The 18098-nt window shown below is 39.2% G+C and overlaps 1 protein-coding gene across 4 annotated transcripts in view; it reads left to right on the forward strand.

Annotated features, from left to right (window-relative positions):
• BNC2 (basonuclin 2) overlaps positions 1–18098 on the forward strand; it is a 473229-nt gene that overhangs the window by 319958 nt on the left and 135173 nt on the right. For all 4 annotated transcript variants that reach the window (XR_008933277.1, XM_056848070.1, XM_056848069.1 and 1 more), the window contains one exon: positions 1055–1157. Coding sequence is in view for 3 of the 4 variants with exons in the window: in XM_056848070.1 (XP_056704048.1) it covers positions 1055–1157 (103 nt within the window). In the remaining variant the exon portion in view is untranslated. The remainder of the gene's footprint in view (positions 1–1054; positions 1158–18098) is intronic.

Here is an 18098-nt window from a genome sequence, read left to right on the forward strand (position 1 = left end):
TACTTATACCTAACATGACATGCTGCAATGGGAAGAATTAACTAGCATTACTGAAAATTCCTTCAGGCACTTGGTAGGCTAAACTAGGAAATCTGTACAACACATAACGTATGTTTAAAATTCAGATGGGGCTTTTGTCTGCATTGTGAAAATGCATTTATTCATTTTAATAGGAGGATAGTGGTGACTTAATGCACCTTATAACTGGAATTGCTCTGTGACAGTGATGTATTAACTCATCGTGACAACCTCTTCCCTTAACATTTAAAAAATAGCAAGACTTTTTATGTAAACAAAATGAAAAATGAAAATTATTCAGCAAGCAGATATTTAAAAATGTGGGTATGTGCCATCAAGTTACAACAGGCTTACGGTGACCCCATCAAGGAGCTATCAAGGCAAGTGGGAAGCGGAGGTGGTTTGCCATGGCCTTTCTCTGCAGCGTCTTCCTTGGTGGTCTCCCATCCAAGTACCGACCTGCTTCTTATCCAAGATCTGATGGGATCAGGCTATACCATGCCATCTCCATTCTCTGAGCTATTTTAAATAACTAATACGAATTATATTTATATTTACGTTCAAGATCCAATAGTCTATGTATAGTGTTCTATACAGAGGCTCTCCTAGTGATGCTCCTTTCATGTGAAATTTGGAAGACCATTCTCAGCAGCATTTGATGTGATCCATGGAAATGTAGCCAGAAGACAAAATAAGATTTGCCTCACCTATATGCAGAGAAGCATGTGCTCATGGGCCCCTTTGGATGCCAGCCTAAATTTTTTTTGAGAGCTGATATATTTGAGAGCTGTGAATTTAATTGTCCAGTTTAAATCCCTCTTAAGCTATAGATTCATTGCATGGCTTCAGGCAAGTCACTAGTCTGCTGCCTTTGCTCACATCCACAGTATAAAATAATAAAACTGATCTACCTTATATGGCTGTTGTAAGAATTATCGAGATAGTGCATGTGAAGTACTTTGGACAGTCTAAGGTGTTCTCAGCTGACCACTATTATTTATCTGTTAAGATGTTGATTTCTTTTTCGTTTTTCCAGGCCATTCGCTGCACCTTGGTAAATTGCACATGTGAATGTTTCCAGCCAGGAAAGATAAACCTGAGAACCTGTGATCAGTGTAAACATGGCTGGGTGGCACATGGTAAGAACTACCTTAGTTTCTTTTATCCCTCTCAAGTTTACTTCCTTGTGTATATGTGCAAACCTACAATAGTATACATAGCTGCATCTGTATATCTACTTTCAGTTCATCTATGCAACATCAACGGTGCAATCCTAAATAGATTAGCACACTTCTATGTCCATTGAGTTAACTCTGTTTAGGAATGCACAGAGAATTCCTCTGTTTAGGAATACAACACAGTATGGGCATGCTTATTTGTGTTCTGTAGAGAATAGAAAAGCAATAATCCTTTTGACCCAACACCTCCAGCTTCAAGTGCATTTGAAAAAAATATGTTCTGTTTGTGTCCATCTCAAAGAACATATTCAAGTTTCTATAATGCAGTGACCAGAATAGTTAGACGATGGAAAAGATGTTTATATTTGTTGCATTCAAGCCAAAAATCTGTCAGTCTCCTACTGAGTCAGTGCATACATGAGTTTTTACAAGACCAATTGTTATGTTACAAGACCAACTGTTATATACATTATTTGAACTGCAGTAAGAGAACAAACAAAGATCTGTTGTAAGTGTAAGGGTAGTTTCAGGTAAACTCTTATTCCTGGTAACATTATAAGTGAGAAGAACAACAATTAAAAGACCCTAACCACAGTGTGTGGCCCCCAATATGTATAGTAGCTTCATGTGCTGAGGGACAAATCTTAAACATTATATTCCCTGCATCTTACTTCAGTAAGTAAGTAAGTAATACAACCCAGACATGTGGTAATTCATGATGAGCTAAATAACTGCAAGATGAAGCTCACAGTATTAATCAGAAGCAACCAAAGAAAGTTTGATGGAAATCCAAGCATGCTAGAGACTATCTATCAGAGTATGGAAAGCACAATGACGGTATGTCCTACACTGGTTCATAGAAAGCCTTGATGGTGGTTTACCTTCATAAAGGGTGGCCAGGGAACAGCCTGAAAGAAATGTTTGACTTTAATATTGGGCAGCCCATTCCTGACCTCCAAGGAAAAAAGTCCTTAGGAGGCCAAAAAGGGGATGCGCTGGTGTTGGGGCCCCCTCCGCCAGCGCCTGGGCTACTTATGGCGCGCAGAGTGGCCTCAATGCTGGCAGAAAGGCCCAGACGGTCTCCTAGCACTGCTGCAGCAACACTGCCCAGGGACACTGTCTGGGCCTTCCATCGGTGTCCCACTGGTGCAAAGGCCTGCGCCAGCATCCCAGGGGGCATTCCTGGGGCATGCCGGGGGGTGGAGCTGCCAGTAAGCAGCTTCCTGTCCCCTCTAGGCCCGGCACACCAGTGGGGAAAATTGAGTTGCTGCGACTGCTTTTTTGCAGGTGCAGCCTCACTGTTCTCATTGGGGCAAAATGCCCCATTTAAAATTTAAAAAGCCAGCAAAAGGCTTTTTAAAGCCTTTCAACGCCCGAGAAATGGGTTTGGAGGCACCGCTATGGCGCCTCGGCCATGCTGCTCCCAGCCGCTGAAAGGTAAGGAATGGGCTGTAAAGCAACTAATTTGCTGTGGATGGGGAAGTATTTTTGCTCCTGCACCATTTGTCAGAAATCCACTAGATAGGTAACACTGATCATAGTGGCTTGGATCCTGTATATTCCTTTTTCTTGTGCAGTACATTCCTCTATTTTGGACCATGTTGCTCTGGCTTTAAGCATCTTGCATGAGTCACATAGTGCCAAGCAGTACACTGTACAAGCAGAAAGAAAGCGTTGAATGCAAGGCAATGTTAACGGAGTGGTCCAGCCAACAGTTCTTTAAGTTCATTCCATCAGATCTTCTAACTGCTTGTGAAACTCCAGAAAACTTAAAGAACCAATTTAGGATAGAGAGCGTTTCAATAGAAGAAACTAAATATCAAGTCCACAGACACTGGACATGATGCAGGCAACACCAAGTCCTATGGGAGAGATTTATGCATGTGTTTTATTTAATTTTTTAAATAAAAACTCACAATTCCTTGAAAAATGAGATTTTGCCCACTGAATCATCAGAACAACTCTGTGTGATTAATTAGTCTGAGAGGGATTCGTCTGAAGTCACCCCATGAGCTGAATGGTTACGAGTTGTTTTCTGTTGCCCCAGAAGGTTGGACCAGAACCAACCGGTTGAAATTAAATCAAAAGTGTTTTTGTCTAGGCATGAGAAAGAATTTTCTAACAGTTAGAGCGGTTCCTCAGTGGAACAGGCTTCCTCGGGAGGTGGTAAGTGTTTCTTCCCTGGAGGTTTTTAAGCAGGGGCTAGATGGCCATCTGTCAGCAATGCTGATTCTATGACCTTAGGCAGATCATGAGAGGGAGGGCATTTTGGCCATCTTCTGGGCATGGGGTAGGGGTCATTGGGTGTGTGTGTGGGAATTAGTTGTGAATTTCCTGCATTGTGCAGGAGGTTGGACTAGACTCTCATGGCCCCTTCCAACTCTATGATTCTATGATTCTATGAATCATCTCATATCTTTGCGAGCCCAAGGGCAATGCGGGGACAAAGTTTAGGGGGAAGGACCACACATACACCACATTGGGGAAAAATAGGTCACAGCGTTACTGAACATAGCCACAGGAGCATTGGTGCAGCATGAGGATGGATCCAACATCAGGCGACCCACCTGTTGCCTAATAAAGCCCCATCCCCCCTATCCTGCCTGCTGGGGGGAAACAGTGATAGCTCCATGGAAACCATGGAGTGGCAAACCCTGGGATGCTACATGGGCACAAGCCACTGTGTGGTTTCCCTACCACCTGGTGGTGAGCACTAGCAGGCAGCTCCCAAGCTGGACATGCCACTGAATGTCTGCACCCCTCATACCTCTTAAGGGAGTCCCCAAAATGGGGGAAGCGAGCTCACAGGCACCACCTCTCCCCAAATGGATCCGATGCCCAGACTTAGAAGTGCTTAAATTTAATTAATACATATCACAAATGCATATTTCTCTCTTACGGCCACATGACAGGTAGAGGGACTTCATGCTTGTGGTAAGTGGGGGTAGGGGTAAGGGAATTATCTGCCAGTCCTATATTCTTCCTTGTTTCTAATTATGTGCCATGTAATACTCTTCAGTCCGACTTAGTCACCTCATCACTGTTAGAAATAGAACAATCAGATATTTAAATCCAGAGTTGTGAGATGTAAAAGATATATATCCACAGGCATCAGAACTGCTTGGACCTTATGTCTCCTCCTTCCCATAGATAGCAGCCCAATTAACCTAGTTTGGACAGAGCTTGGGAACTAAGCATGTTCTTTACTTGGGTGGGAGACCACCAAGGAAGACTGGAGTTCCTACATGGTAGAAGGCAATGGCAAACCATCTCTGATCCCCTCATGCCTGGAACACCCTGTGGAAGGTGATGCCATGGGTTGGTTGTGACTCAGCGCTAACTTCTTCCAACAGAGAACTCTGTCACAATTGCTGCCTGCTCTGCGGGCAGGAGCCAGGAGTATTCATAGTTTACGATGGAATGGATTGTGAAGTATTTAAGGGAATACTCTGTTGCTCCGTTCTCTTTCCTTTACCTTCTAAATATGTAAATATTTATGTAAATTTACCAGAATTGGATGTGGTAGTATATAAACATCAGTTGAACAATTTATGCAAATTTAAAATCAATATGTAAGAAAGAAGACTGGTACCAATGATTTGGGGCAACTGCTAGTTCAGTGGTATGATTCATACAGAAATAAATACTACAAACAGGCAGCCCTGAGAAGAGGGCAAATGTTGATTCTAGCAAAACACTGATGCCAACTTTTGCACACACACAAAAAACAGAGTAACACTGAAGTCACAAACTCAGAAGAGGCTACAGTTCCATTCCATGAACTGAAAAATAAGTTGCAATTTTCTAATTCACAAAAGAAAAGGGGAAGTCTTGTGTGAGCTAATGGCACCAACTTTACACAGCTCGCTCAGTTGGACTATTCAGATAAAAAGGAATAAAAATGCAAACAATACAATCATCCATGTAGACTATTTTAGAGGATGTTGGACTTAGACTGGGGAGGCCTCTTCTATTACCTGTTCCATTCTGTGTGAAGCTCACTAGGTGACCCCAGTCAAAGTACTGTCTCTAAGCCTTACCATGCAGGATTATTGGGAGGATTAAAGGGAGGCAGAGGGAGACCATGTACATTGCCCTGAGATCGTTGGAAGAAGGAAGGGACAGAAATGCAGGAAATAAATAATCTTTGGCCTTTAGGTAGTTTTCCAGTCCAAATTTCATTTCCTTTGAATAATTATCCTTCTCAGCTGTTTTGTTTTTAAGCCAAATCTTGCTTGATAATGCAGTGAAATGACACCTTATTTTATCCTTTCTCAAGGCACCCATTCATGGTGACCTGAAGATCCCTCTTCCACATTTTGTGTCATCCTGTTACTTTGGAATTTTTTCCTTGTCTTTTGGCAACCTATCCCAATTCATTTCAAGATTTCCATACTTAAATTTTAGGACATGGTTATGTGTATGGGATAAATAAAAATTCACATTTGAGAACTGTATCTTGCAACATGTGTAAATTTCTTAGTCTTTTTTTAAACAAATCCAATCACCATGTTTACATTTTGTGGCAAAGCAGGACTGGTGATATATACAGATATATTTTGCTGAGACATATTCCAAGCATATGTGTATAAATTAGTGCCTTCAGACTGTGGCAAGCCCACTTGAGTTGTTTAGCTTAGCTACTTTCCAAAATCTTTAGGGGGTGTTCCTTGCAGACTGATTAATGCTTTGCAATATCTAACACCTGGATTTCAAATCACTGAGCAGCACTACAGATTACTCTTCCAAAACTCAATCTCCTTTAAATGCTTTGACTCTGTACCTGTAGAAAACACTTGTACATAACAAAAAATACTTGTCAGGTATGCTTCCTTCATTCAGGTTTTTACTCCCATCAAGTCTGGACAACAAGATGGCCTAAAACATTAGTCTTTAACTTTACCAGACCTAGCAGCAACTGAATATGAGACCCACTGAGCTACAAGCACCTGACAGGAAGTCAAGTGCTTTTAGAGTTGTGTGATAGGATGAAGGAAAGCTAAACTTATGATTTCAAGGCATTGAGCAAAATTGCCTCCCTTTTCCAGTTGTGGTATAATGCAGTACACTTTCCATTTGCACAAGAGGCAGTGGAATAAATTACACTTTATTCCCTCTCCTTACTGCCCTTCTCGACAACTGCCTTGGTATATGCATTCCATGGATCCTCCAGTCTTCAGCAGATGGTTTTTGGGGGGTGCTGTGGGAAAGGGAAGGCTACCTCCATGAACTCTGTTCACTTGTTCTGCAACAGAATCCAGGATCCCTCTCACAAATACTAACTATTTATCTACCAATCATATTTTAAATCAAAGGACAGTTCTCACAGTGGAAGGACAAGCAGATATAATGGGGGGAAATGAACCATGGATTGATTGAATGAATCTAAAAGCCACAAAGCTTGAAGAAAACAATCTTAGTAATTCCTTCACCTCCACTGACAATGCACAACGTGCTTTATCAAACTGATTCTGAGATAGGCTTGGAACTTAAATCTCTTGGACTAATAGGAACTGATGAGGAGGGAAGTTGATTTTGTGAAGCTGTCTGTAAGCAATTGTCTGGGCTGCTTTGGGAAGAACCTCTAATAAAAGGTTGTGTAATATTTTAGGGATTTGTGGCTGCAGAAACAAAAGACATGTGACCATTGTAGTAAGAGAAACTGCCCCTTCCCCTTTCAACTGAGCTGTGTTGCTACTCAAAGAGGGAGAAAAAATCCTGTAAGTTTTAAGAGGGTTTTTTTTTTCTTCAGTTCAGAGGTGGCAAACGTAGGTTGTCAGTGTAAGAACAGATTCATCAAAGGGTTCCTTTTGTGGCAGTGTAAGTGTTTCTATTGGCATACATTCAGTTTATCGAGCTTTGACCCTGCACCCTTTTGCTATAGTGGTAATCCTACCATCAGTGTTTTCTAATGCTCAAGCCAACAATTGCATAGCTTATAGTGGCCTATGCTTAGCACTGCTGCTCTTAAAAAGGAATTGGTTGTTTCTTGAGTGAATCTCTGGTGTTTAAGGGATTTAAAGAACTAGACTGTTTTAATTTGCTTCCAGCAGAAACTTGGCATGTGTTTTTTCAGCTTGGAGTAAGATTTATTTATTTTTAAAATCGTTTGAATTGGCTAAACCATTTCCTAGGCCTGGAGTAGTCGGGCAGACAGGACTTAAAAGGGAAAAAAAGCACATTTTTTGAGACATGTTATAGGATAAAATTTTTTAGCAGTTAACATTGGCATTTTATAAGCATTTTGATTTAGTGCAGAGCAGTGCTACTGAGTATGGAAAAAGAAATTTGCCCCAAAAAGTAACAGTTGAAAAGTATTTTCTGGACTTGCCTAACAACCACTCTTCTATTCTTTGTGTCACAAGTTCTGTTGAGATAAACACACACTGTTTTTGTTTCTTGTTGAAATTCATGGCACTTAGAAGTGTTTAATTTTGACTGAATTGTTCCTTATTGGCTTGCCTAACTTAGGTCCAAAGTACTGTTCTTTTGCTTCCATGGGAATAATAATAGAAAGCAAATGTTATCTTATTTGGTTTCCATTTCCTTCTACCATTTGTTGTTTTTGACACCTTTGTCCTGTTCTTCTCATTTACATATCTTTGATCCTAGAGTATTTTTCTTCTATTAAAATACCTTTCCCTGGGCTCTTGATTGGAGGCAAGCAACTCTGTTTGGGTCCCTTTCCACTACTTGATAGGGTGGCAAGGGGAACTTGGGTGATGGAAATAACATTGTAAGGTGTCTAACATCACTTCTGGCTGTGTAACTGGAAGTGACGATGCCATATTGCAGGAAGTTTTAGGATTTCTCTGAAACTCTAAGTACTATAGACATAGTGATGTTACTTCTGGCTACACAGCTGGAAGTGACATTGCAGCATTGTGGGATGCCATTTTTGGTAAGTTTCTGCCCGCTAGTCTCCAGAGTCAACTTCAATTCCTTTTGTTCTGGGTAATGATTAATCAAATGGTAAATATGCTGTGCCACACTTCAGCGCTCAGAAACCCCAACTAAAGGATCAGTTGCAAGAGAAAGCATGCTCATACTCTCTCTTTCCTTCTCTCCTACATAAACAGAGAGAGAGAGAGAGAGAGAGAGAGAGAGAGAGAGAGAGAGAGAGAGAGAGAGAGAGAGAGAGAGAGAGAGAGAGAGAGAGAGAGAGAGAGAGAGAGAGAGTCCCTTTCCAGCAACCCACACCTAAAATTCCTTAAGTTTCTACATTGTGGATTAAGATATATAAATTTAGTTTAGACTAGTAGTTTTTAGCAATTTTTGTAGAGGCTCCTCATAATTTAATGCCCTAAACTGTGTTTATGTTTAAATTCAGCTTTGATGGAGGACCAAATGTAGTACACTTTTTCTGAACTTGAATTACCGTATTTATGCCACTTCTTATGGGTGTGTGTGTTAAGATTTAGGAATTTTTTTAATTCAATCTGTGTTCTAAACACTAGCAGTAACTATAGCCATTGTTTTAAGCATTTAATCTCACTAATACACACGTTAAAGTTTAGCTGTGTTGTATTTTTTATTCCTAACTCATTTTCCTTTTTTATATTGATGAGGTTGTAGTAGACTAGAATATAGAAATACTTGTTTTGTATAGTTCATTACTTCCCAGAATTATACCTTTCCTCTGTAATGGACTCTACCACTTTTCTAAACAGTGCACTTGTCTTTCAATCTCTGGTACACATTGCTGACAGATGGCCATCTAGCCTCTGCTTAAAATCCTCCAGGGAAGGAGCGCTTACCACCTTCTGAGGAAGCCTGTTCCACTGAGGAACCGCTCTAACTGTTACAAAATTCTTCCTAATGTCTAGATGCCCTCCTCTGGACATGTTCCAGCTTGTCTACATCTTTCTTAAATTGTGGTGCCCAAAACTGAACACAATACTCTAGATGAGATCTAACCAGAGCAGAGTAAATTGATACCAGAACTTCACGTGATCTAGACACTATACTTCTGTTGATGCAGCCCAAGATCACATTTGCCTTTTTAGCCACCGCATCACACTGCTGACTCATGTTCAGTGTTTGGTCTACTAAGACCCCAAGATCCTTTTCGTACACACTACTGCTCAGACAATTCTCCCCCATCCTATAATTATGCATTTGATCTTTCCTACCTAAATGTAGAACTTTACATTTATCTGTGTTGACGTGCATTTTATTGGTTTTAGCTCAATTCTCCAGCCTGTCAAGATCATCCTGTATCCTGGCTCTGTCTTCTACTGTATTTGCTACCCCTCCCAATTTAGTATCATCTGCAAATTTAATAAGCATCCCCTCTATTCCTTCATCCAAATCATTTATAAAGATATTTGTCAACACAGGGCCCAGGACAGATCCCTGAAGCTCTCCAGTGGTCACTCCTCTCCAAGTGGATGAGGAACCATTAACAAGCACTCTTTGGGTGCGATCTGTCAACCAGTTACAGATCCACCTAACAGTAACAGGATCGAAATCACATTTTCCCAATTTGTCAACAAGAATATTATGGAGGAATCTTATCAAAAGCCTTACATCATCCACATATACACCCAACTATGTGTCAACTATGGACTTTCCCAAAAACAATCTTTTGCACTTCCCATTTGCCCTCCAAATTTATGAGAGGAAAGAAGATTAACATCTGCCAATTTTTCCTTATTACAGAAATAAACCAGCAGTCTTGTGAAGCCTTAAAATGTATTAATATGCACATAAAGCAACATAAGATAGAAAAATGATATTGTAATTCATATCATATTCTTGGGAACATACATTGTTGCCCCACCATAAATCACAAAGTTACAGATGTAAAGGACTGTTAACATTGACAGTAAATAGAACACTAGAGCACAACGTAAAATAACGCGCGTTGAAGTTCTGCGTAAGTGGCTCCTAGTGTCTGTAGCTTTGAGGTTCTGATCTTCCGCTGTGTATTGGGGTGCGGTTCTTGCTTTACAGGGGTCCGGTTATTTTATCATCCTGTTTCAACCTTTTTTTTAGGTCTTCTTCAGGAACTACTATAATATTATAATGATGAAATTATTATATAACATTATAATACAATGATACAATTGTATTAATAACTTCTAAATTCGAAGGCAACTTATTATTAATTGTAACTGGGAAGAATATTTATTCTTTATTCCCTTACAAATGACTGTCAAGTTCCATCTTTGGATCAAAACAAAACAAAACACCCACACAGTGGATACGATCTGTAAGCATACTCACAAATACAAAGCAACTACATTAATCAGTTAAGAATACTAGGTTTGAGACTTTGAAAGTTAAAAGAGAGCCAATGTGATGCAGTGGTTAGAGTGTCAAGCTGAGACCCAAGTTCAAATCCCCACTCTACCATGGAAGCTCATTGGGTGGCTTTGGCCCAGTCACACATGTTCCGCCTAACCCACTTCACATAGTAGTTGTGAGGATAAAATGGAGGCTAGAAGAACAATGTAAGATTCCCCACCCCCATTGGGAAGAAAGGTCAAGTATAAATGAAGTTAATAATTCGACAATAAATAAATAAGGAGCTTCAGTCTGGTTTGAGCTGACTATTGTACAATTCTAATAATTTACCCTGCAGAATTTTAGAGAAAAGTATCTTGTTCACTTCATAGGCAACTAATATAAATTACTTTGAAAATCCCTGTCTTTTTGGCAAAGGCAGCACCTGATTTGCTTCTAAGAGTACCTTATGCTTCTGCACATGAAATGCTGCAACTTTATCATTTTATTGTATTTTATTACATCATAAAGTTTTACATCTTGCTAATGATCCTACAGGAAGCTTAATTGTTTATAGGAACATCTTAATTAAGCAGAGTGCACCAGGTTAAGCAGAATACAAATGAAAAGTGTTATAAGTGGAACAAACGCTATTGCTATATTGAAATATAACACCATAAAATTAAAACAGAAGTATTCGATTATAACTATAAAATGTCATATTTCTTTTAGATGTTATACTGGCTTTGGTTCATAACTTTACTTCTCCTTTTCCGTGTTGCGTATCCAAAATCTGTTGGGTGGGAGAGAACAGTGCTTTCTCTGTTAACTAGGAAATTTTCTTTGGCTATATCTATATTATTTTTACAAAGGAATTTATCCCAGATCAGCTTAGCAGACCCCCCAAGGTTTCTTAATTATTCTTTTCCCGATTGGATTTCAGAAATAGGAAGTGGATTCTGGATTGTACCCTTAACAATGCTAAAGATTTCTCTAATTACAGTTTAATTGACTGCAGTCAAATTTACTGGAGTATCTGGAGCCAAAGTGTGAAATGGTCACAGCAGATGAATTTTATGACAATTGTGCACAAGTGTCCTGTTTAGTTGCTGGGCACAAAGGAAGAGTGATTAAAAAGGATGATCATGACCAGAGTATCGTCATATCTTATTGACTGTATATCAGCGTGGCTAGTGTCAGTTACAAAAGGGTGATCTATAAAACTATCTTAATTAACTTATATTTCTCTAATTTCAATGCTTGAAATCACTATTGATTTATCCAGCAGTGTACACTGGATATTTCATGGTTATCTGTCTGCAAGTATGCTGCATATTCAGCCTGCATGAACAAAAGCCATCAATGCTTGCTTCTTCTATAGGGTAATTCAGGAGTGCATGGCTTTTTTGCTGCTATTTTTTTGCTGCTTGCACATGCATTTTTATATATTAATACATTCCTCATCTTTAAGGAAGAATAAGGTCATGGGAGGACATTCATCTTCTGGTTAGTTTACTCAAAAGGAAGATTGATTTCTAGTGTACAGATATAATGCAGGAATGGAAGTTCTGCTGTTTGCATGAACAGATGTCTGCATGTCATGACCCTGATATTCTTTGGAGGTCTCCCATTCAAATACAAGCCAAGGCCAGGGCTGAGAGTGTGTGACTGTCCCAAGGTCACCCAGCAAGTTTGAACCTGGGTTTCCCAGGTCCTAATCCAACACTTTAACCACTACACCTCGCTGGCTCTCAACCCATATATATATATACCCTATGTGCATTGTTTTTTTCTTATTTTCCCAGAGTTTCTATTAAAGCTTCTTTTCAAAAGACATGAATTTTTTCTCCTGATTGTTGGCAACCACAGTGTATATGTGTATGATATATGAATATTGTGTTTGGATGTTTGTATACATATATACATATTATTACGTGAAATATCAGGAAAATGTCAAGTTGCCAGCACAAAGATGGGAAATTCCAAGAGATTTGGGGATGGAATCTGAGGAGGGCAGGATTTGGGAAGGGGAGAGATCTCAGCAGAGTATAATGCCACAGAGTCCAACCTCCAAATCAGCTATTTCTTCAGGAGAACTGATCTCAGTAGCCTAAAGATCAGTTGTAATTGTCAGAGATCTCCAGGCCCCACCTGGAGATTGGCAAACCTCCAACATGAAAAGAGAAGAAAAAAATACTAATTTTTCCAACAATTTTTTTTTACATTTTTGCTGAATATACATAATATTCAAATATGTTTGTACTGCTTGTTGTGCAAGCAGAATTTAAGGACAAAAATATTTTCCAATACTTGTGTTTTCCACAGTCCATTAAAAAGAAAAGAAAAGGGGGGGAAACATGAAAGAAAACACCTGTTTAGCTTGGAGGAACTGGCGAAGGATGCTGTTTTCCCAACAGGCCAAAAACGACCATCACAAGGCCCCTTAAAGAAATCAGGATTTTTTTTTCTTTTTTGGTTATTTCATGCGAACATTGGCAGAAACTCTGACAAGCAATTCTTCATATTTTATTATATTCGTGTCTGGCAGAGAATCTCTGTCAGGCAAAAACCTTGTCAGCGGAAAACCTGTCGTAGGATCAGAGGAGACAAAAACAGGTGTCACATAGGCAGTCAAAACTGAAAAGAAAAAAGATTAGGCTAAAGAGAAAGAAGCAGACAATTACATTAATGCCATTGCTTTTATCTTATAGATGTGTGTTATTATCTCGGGGTGCTGAGTGCGCAATTGCCTCAAAGAAAAATAGACAGGAGACAAGGGGAAACTTGATAGTTATTAACTGAAGAGGCAGCATGTCAAAGCTGGATGAGGTTCAAAGTTTTGCAGAGGGATTAAAAAAAATTGCAGACAGCAAGCATCATATGTGAACAAACTGTGGTTCTGCTTTTGGCTACATAAATCTAGTAGCGATCTAAATTCTCCCCCTGGAATTATATCATAGAGGAGGAAATTAATGAAGATTTGGTTGATAATTTTTTAAAAATAATCTTTCATTCTGTGTAAGTTCAGCTGGGTGGTGAGTGGATTTTTTTAGCAACACAATTAAAACAAATGACTGTAGCGCTACACACAGAAAGACAGCCATTTGTCAGTTTTGCTGTGTTTTGATACATGTAATATGAATGCACTTTTAATTTTTAAAAAACTATTAAAATTCTTTTGCTAGGTGAAAATTTTCATATGTGCCATCTGGCATATTAGAAGATCAGAAATGCAGCTTCCAACCTTCTCTTGGAGCCCAAATTAAAGAGGATAACCTAGCTTATTTTTATATGTGATCCAGAGAGCTAACTAAAACAGTCTACTGTTGCTATATCTGAAAATTCTGTCTTTCACCTTGAACATTTTTAATAACTGGAAACCCAATTTTTCCACACCTACCACAAGTTTTAAATTAGAGTAGAGGAGAGAGGGAAAATTGAAATACTCAAAGGATACAGTTTCATATCTTCTGCTCTGACTTGTTCAGGATATTCATCTAAAACGTTTGAACTCCCATTCTTTACTATTTGACCTAAAGGGCAGGTGGGGATAATTCCTTGCTTCCGAGTACATTTATATCCTTCTCCAGATAACAGCACATTAACTCATCACTAGATAGCATCTTTTCTTAGATAAGGATTGGCAGCCCATTCCTGAAGGGTGGTGGTGGAGCCACATAGGAACGAGCGTGACCCCACGCCAGCATCCATGCCACTTGCTCCGTGCAAAGTGGCATGGAGGCCGGCACAGGGCAACTTATGCTGGCCCCAGGGTGCCATGCACCAGTGCGAGCTTCCTGCACCCACGCTGCCTCCCCGGTGGCATATGTACAGTGCAAGTGCACGTGCTGGCGTGCTGGAAGGCATTCCTGAGGGAAGAGCTGCCTTTAGGCAGCTTCCTACCCTCTTTCAGCTCCAAAAACATGCCATTTTGCAGGCAGCAAGATACGCCTGCAAAATCATGCCGCAGGCCCATGGAACTCTATGGGGAGTTCCATGAGTCCCCCCACCCCCCAGAAAAATACATTTTAACTGCAGAAATAAGGGTAGAAGACTAACCTGCTTTTATTTTTTAAATAACATTTTATTTAATTATTCCTCTAACAAGCTCAAAGACGTGTACACGGTTTTCATCTCACCCCATCCCAGCTTCATCCTCAAGCAACCCTGTAAGGTACATTAGAAAGAGAGAGAAAGAGGAAGAGAGAGAGAGATTTAAGCATTTGTTGAAAGACCAGCCAGACAGATGCTGCTAATGAGTAAACTCTCCTATTTATTTTATGCCAATAAAGGTTTTGATATTGATATTGAGTAATTTCTTGCCTTTGCATGATCACTTAGCCACCAATAGAAAAACAGAATGTTCTTATCTTTATCCTTTTGATCTATTGTACAGATTTTATTGGCCTTGATAGCAAAAAAACAGAGCGTATCGGAATACAAAACCCTGTATAAATTACAACTGCCCATTCCAAACGGATGACCAAATTGCATTCTGTAATTATAGTTATCTACAGCTGTTCAGTCTGGTGCACCTCTTCAGGTTTCTGTTTGATCAGGAGACCATGGAATGGTCCCGAATCACAAGTTACTTACATGCTTAGCTAGTTAGTACATGTACCATTCTTAAACATACATTTACCAAAGGCAGAGCTTTTGTGCACACTGAACTCCCTCAGTGCACAAAGCTATGGCAGTTGTTTTGGATCAGTAAGAGGTCTTGCATAGCTACATCTAAGACTAACTGGCTAAGGAATGGATGAAATAAGAATCTAGTTTTCCACTTTCTGGCACTTGATAAATCGAATAAACCGCTTACCATTATTTTAATGCCCAACATGTATTTAATTTCCTTTGAATTGTGTAAGGTGTCAAAACCCCAATAAAACATAAATCGAAAAGCAACTCTTTCTCCTTTTTTTTCTTACAGTTGAAAAAGCAATGCGATGTTAAAATTGGTGTGCTATAATATAGCATAGGAGTGTGTGCTGCCAAGTTAACTTTGGCATAAGATACCAAATATACATTGTAGGCTAATATGTTCATTGGAATTCAGATCCAAAGGGCTCCTTTATTGCATGAATCATCAAATACAAAATCTCTTTACAATCTATGGGAGTTTGTTCACTGTCTTTATCAATATTTCTTGGCAGTGATACATGTAGGTTACCTTTTCAGAGGGACATTAAACCTTTATGTAGATTAATATATTATCCAGAAGTTCATAACTTGTCACCCATTGTATGGCCATTTTTGATGATCAATTATAAAGCTAAATTTTAAGAAGTATTCTTCCATTTGTTACTTCTAACAGCAATTTCCCACAGCCCTCTTTTTATGAAAGATGTATTTTATCACTTGGGCATCTAATGCAGCTATTAAGGTATTTGGTTTCATCATTTGTGAACTGCTATGTACTTTATGCTTGGATCTGAAGGTGTCCATATGCAAGGGAAGGTACTTCCACTCACACAACAAAGGGTCATAAATATTTGCCAGTTCCCCCTTCCCACTGCAGTTCTTTGTGCCACATCCCAAATTCTTATGGAGCTGGAGTGGTTTTCTGGGGCTGCAGGGAGCTGCAGTAAGGAGAGAGACACAGGAAAGGATTCAAGCCATACAACATGCATTACAGAAGCCATCTAAGTTGTCTAGAGACTTGAAATGTGGCAGTTGATTATATGTTACATTATATTCAGCAGCTTCCTCATAATATCACTATTTGGATATTTGAAAATCATGACACAGAGGCCATATTATACAGCAGTCTGCGTTTGCGGACTGTGACAGGTTGTGTTTTTCAGCTGTCTTTTATATCACTATTAGTCCTGAATTACAATTTTCTTTCTTTTTTTTTAATCTGGAAAAAATTTAGATTGGTGTTTATCAACACAATTCCACTGAACTGACAATAATAAAAAATGCTGATATGTCCGTGGTTATTTATATGCAGGGCCAAAAATTCAAATACTGTACTAAGAAAACACATGTTCTTTGCTGAGATAGCACAAATTTTGCTTTCCGGACAAAGTATGGAAATAAAGACTGTCACTGGAAATGACATCTTGACAGGTTTAGTGTTTTCTTCTAACTCTTTAAGCATACTTAAGTAAATCCTATTGAATAGATGGAACTTTCTTCTAAGTAAATATGATTGGGATCTGGATGGAAATCTTACATTTTAGTTCATGCAGAATGTGGCAGTTTTCTGTCAAGTTGTGTCTGGATGGTAGAAAAGGAAGTATGCATGATGATAAGAACCAAAAATGCCATCCGCTAGGAGAGACAGGTAAACAAGCAGGAAACAGAACACAATGCACAACAACGGTTGAGAATGTCATGTTCTGTTCAAGAAATTCAGAGGTCAAATGAAACAGGAATACTACTTTACCTTTACAAATAGTGCTCTTAAATTATTAGAGACTCTAATGCACTCAAGACAAGGGTTGCGTGTCCTGTGTGAAAGATTCAGAAGGTCTCTTGGGTACACCTGGCTGAAGCATTAAAATGGACTCTGAAACATTTCCGAAGGAAAATCTGACACCACTTTTGGCATCATCCCAGAAAACTGTCTGAAAGAAACCTTGGTCTATGTTTCTGTCTCTGCATTTTCAAACTAGAAAATTAAGGAAATTGTACAGTGTTCTGACAGACTGTTGTACATTATGTACAAGAACTACCTGTTGGTTAAACATGTGCTGAGTAATATTGGAGAAACAATGTAAAGCAGCATTCAGGGAATTTTCTTAGTATCTGAGCCTAAACATTATTATGATCTGGTTCGTATTGACAGTCCATTTGAGGGATTTGCAGACTGGTATGCAACTAACCTTCATTTCTCGCTGTCATGTGAATTTCCTTCCTCCATCTATGATTTGCTTTTGCTGTGATGTAGCACTTTCTGCATTGGCATGAACCCTTGTAAGGAGGGGTTGAAACTAGAATTTGAAATTAATTTTCAAAACCACCCACAAGAGAATGTGGAGCTAACCCTGGTTATGTTCCGTGAAGATGTAGTGATACACCATGGTCACAGCAAGGCATGGAAGGCAGGGAGAATTCACCGAGGACAAGGAAAGGAAGCACACGTGCTCACAGTGTGAAAAAAAGAGGCCCAACTACCCACCACAAACTCCTAGCCAAACTCCTAACCATAGAATTGGGATGTTATGTCAACCACACTAAACAATTATTTGTATTTAGGCATCTATCGTTCAAGATTTATGGGTGTGCAGAGTTAATTCAGTTTCATATATCTATATATTAAAGTAAATACTATATATTCTATTTGAGTTTTTAAAAAGTTGTTCTCTCTGGCCCTTAGCAATTGAGTCTGACTTGTAAATTTAAATACATAAAATAATTGATGTGGAGCATATTTGGCAGAATATTGCAGTTTGTATTTCTGCAGTGTGAATGCTCTGCAGACAGAGGACTTCAATCTCCAAGCTTGCCAATCCCTTATCTTTTCTGAACTTTAAATTAATTTTTAAAAGCCTATTTATTCAAGGTTGACTAAACTGCTAGAATAGGAAAGATCAGACAAATCAGTAGCAAGAAATGAAGTATGAGGAAACCAGAACCCTTTGACAAAATATCCCTTGGGGCAAGTATGCTGAATGAAGCCAGCAGGGAAACGATAAGGGCATTTATGCTGCGGATGTAGGAAAGCAA

Source organism: Euleptes europaea, chromosome 4 (assembly GCF_029931775.1).
Source record: "Euleptes europaea isolate rEulEur1 chromosome 4, rEulEur1.hap1, whole genome shotgun sequence".
Lineage (NCBI taxonomy): Eukaryota > Metazoa > Chordata > Lepidosauria > Squamata > Sphaerodactylidae > Euleptes > Euleptes europaea.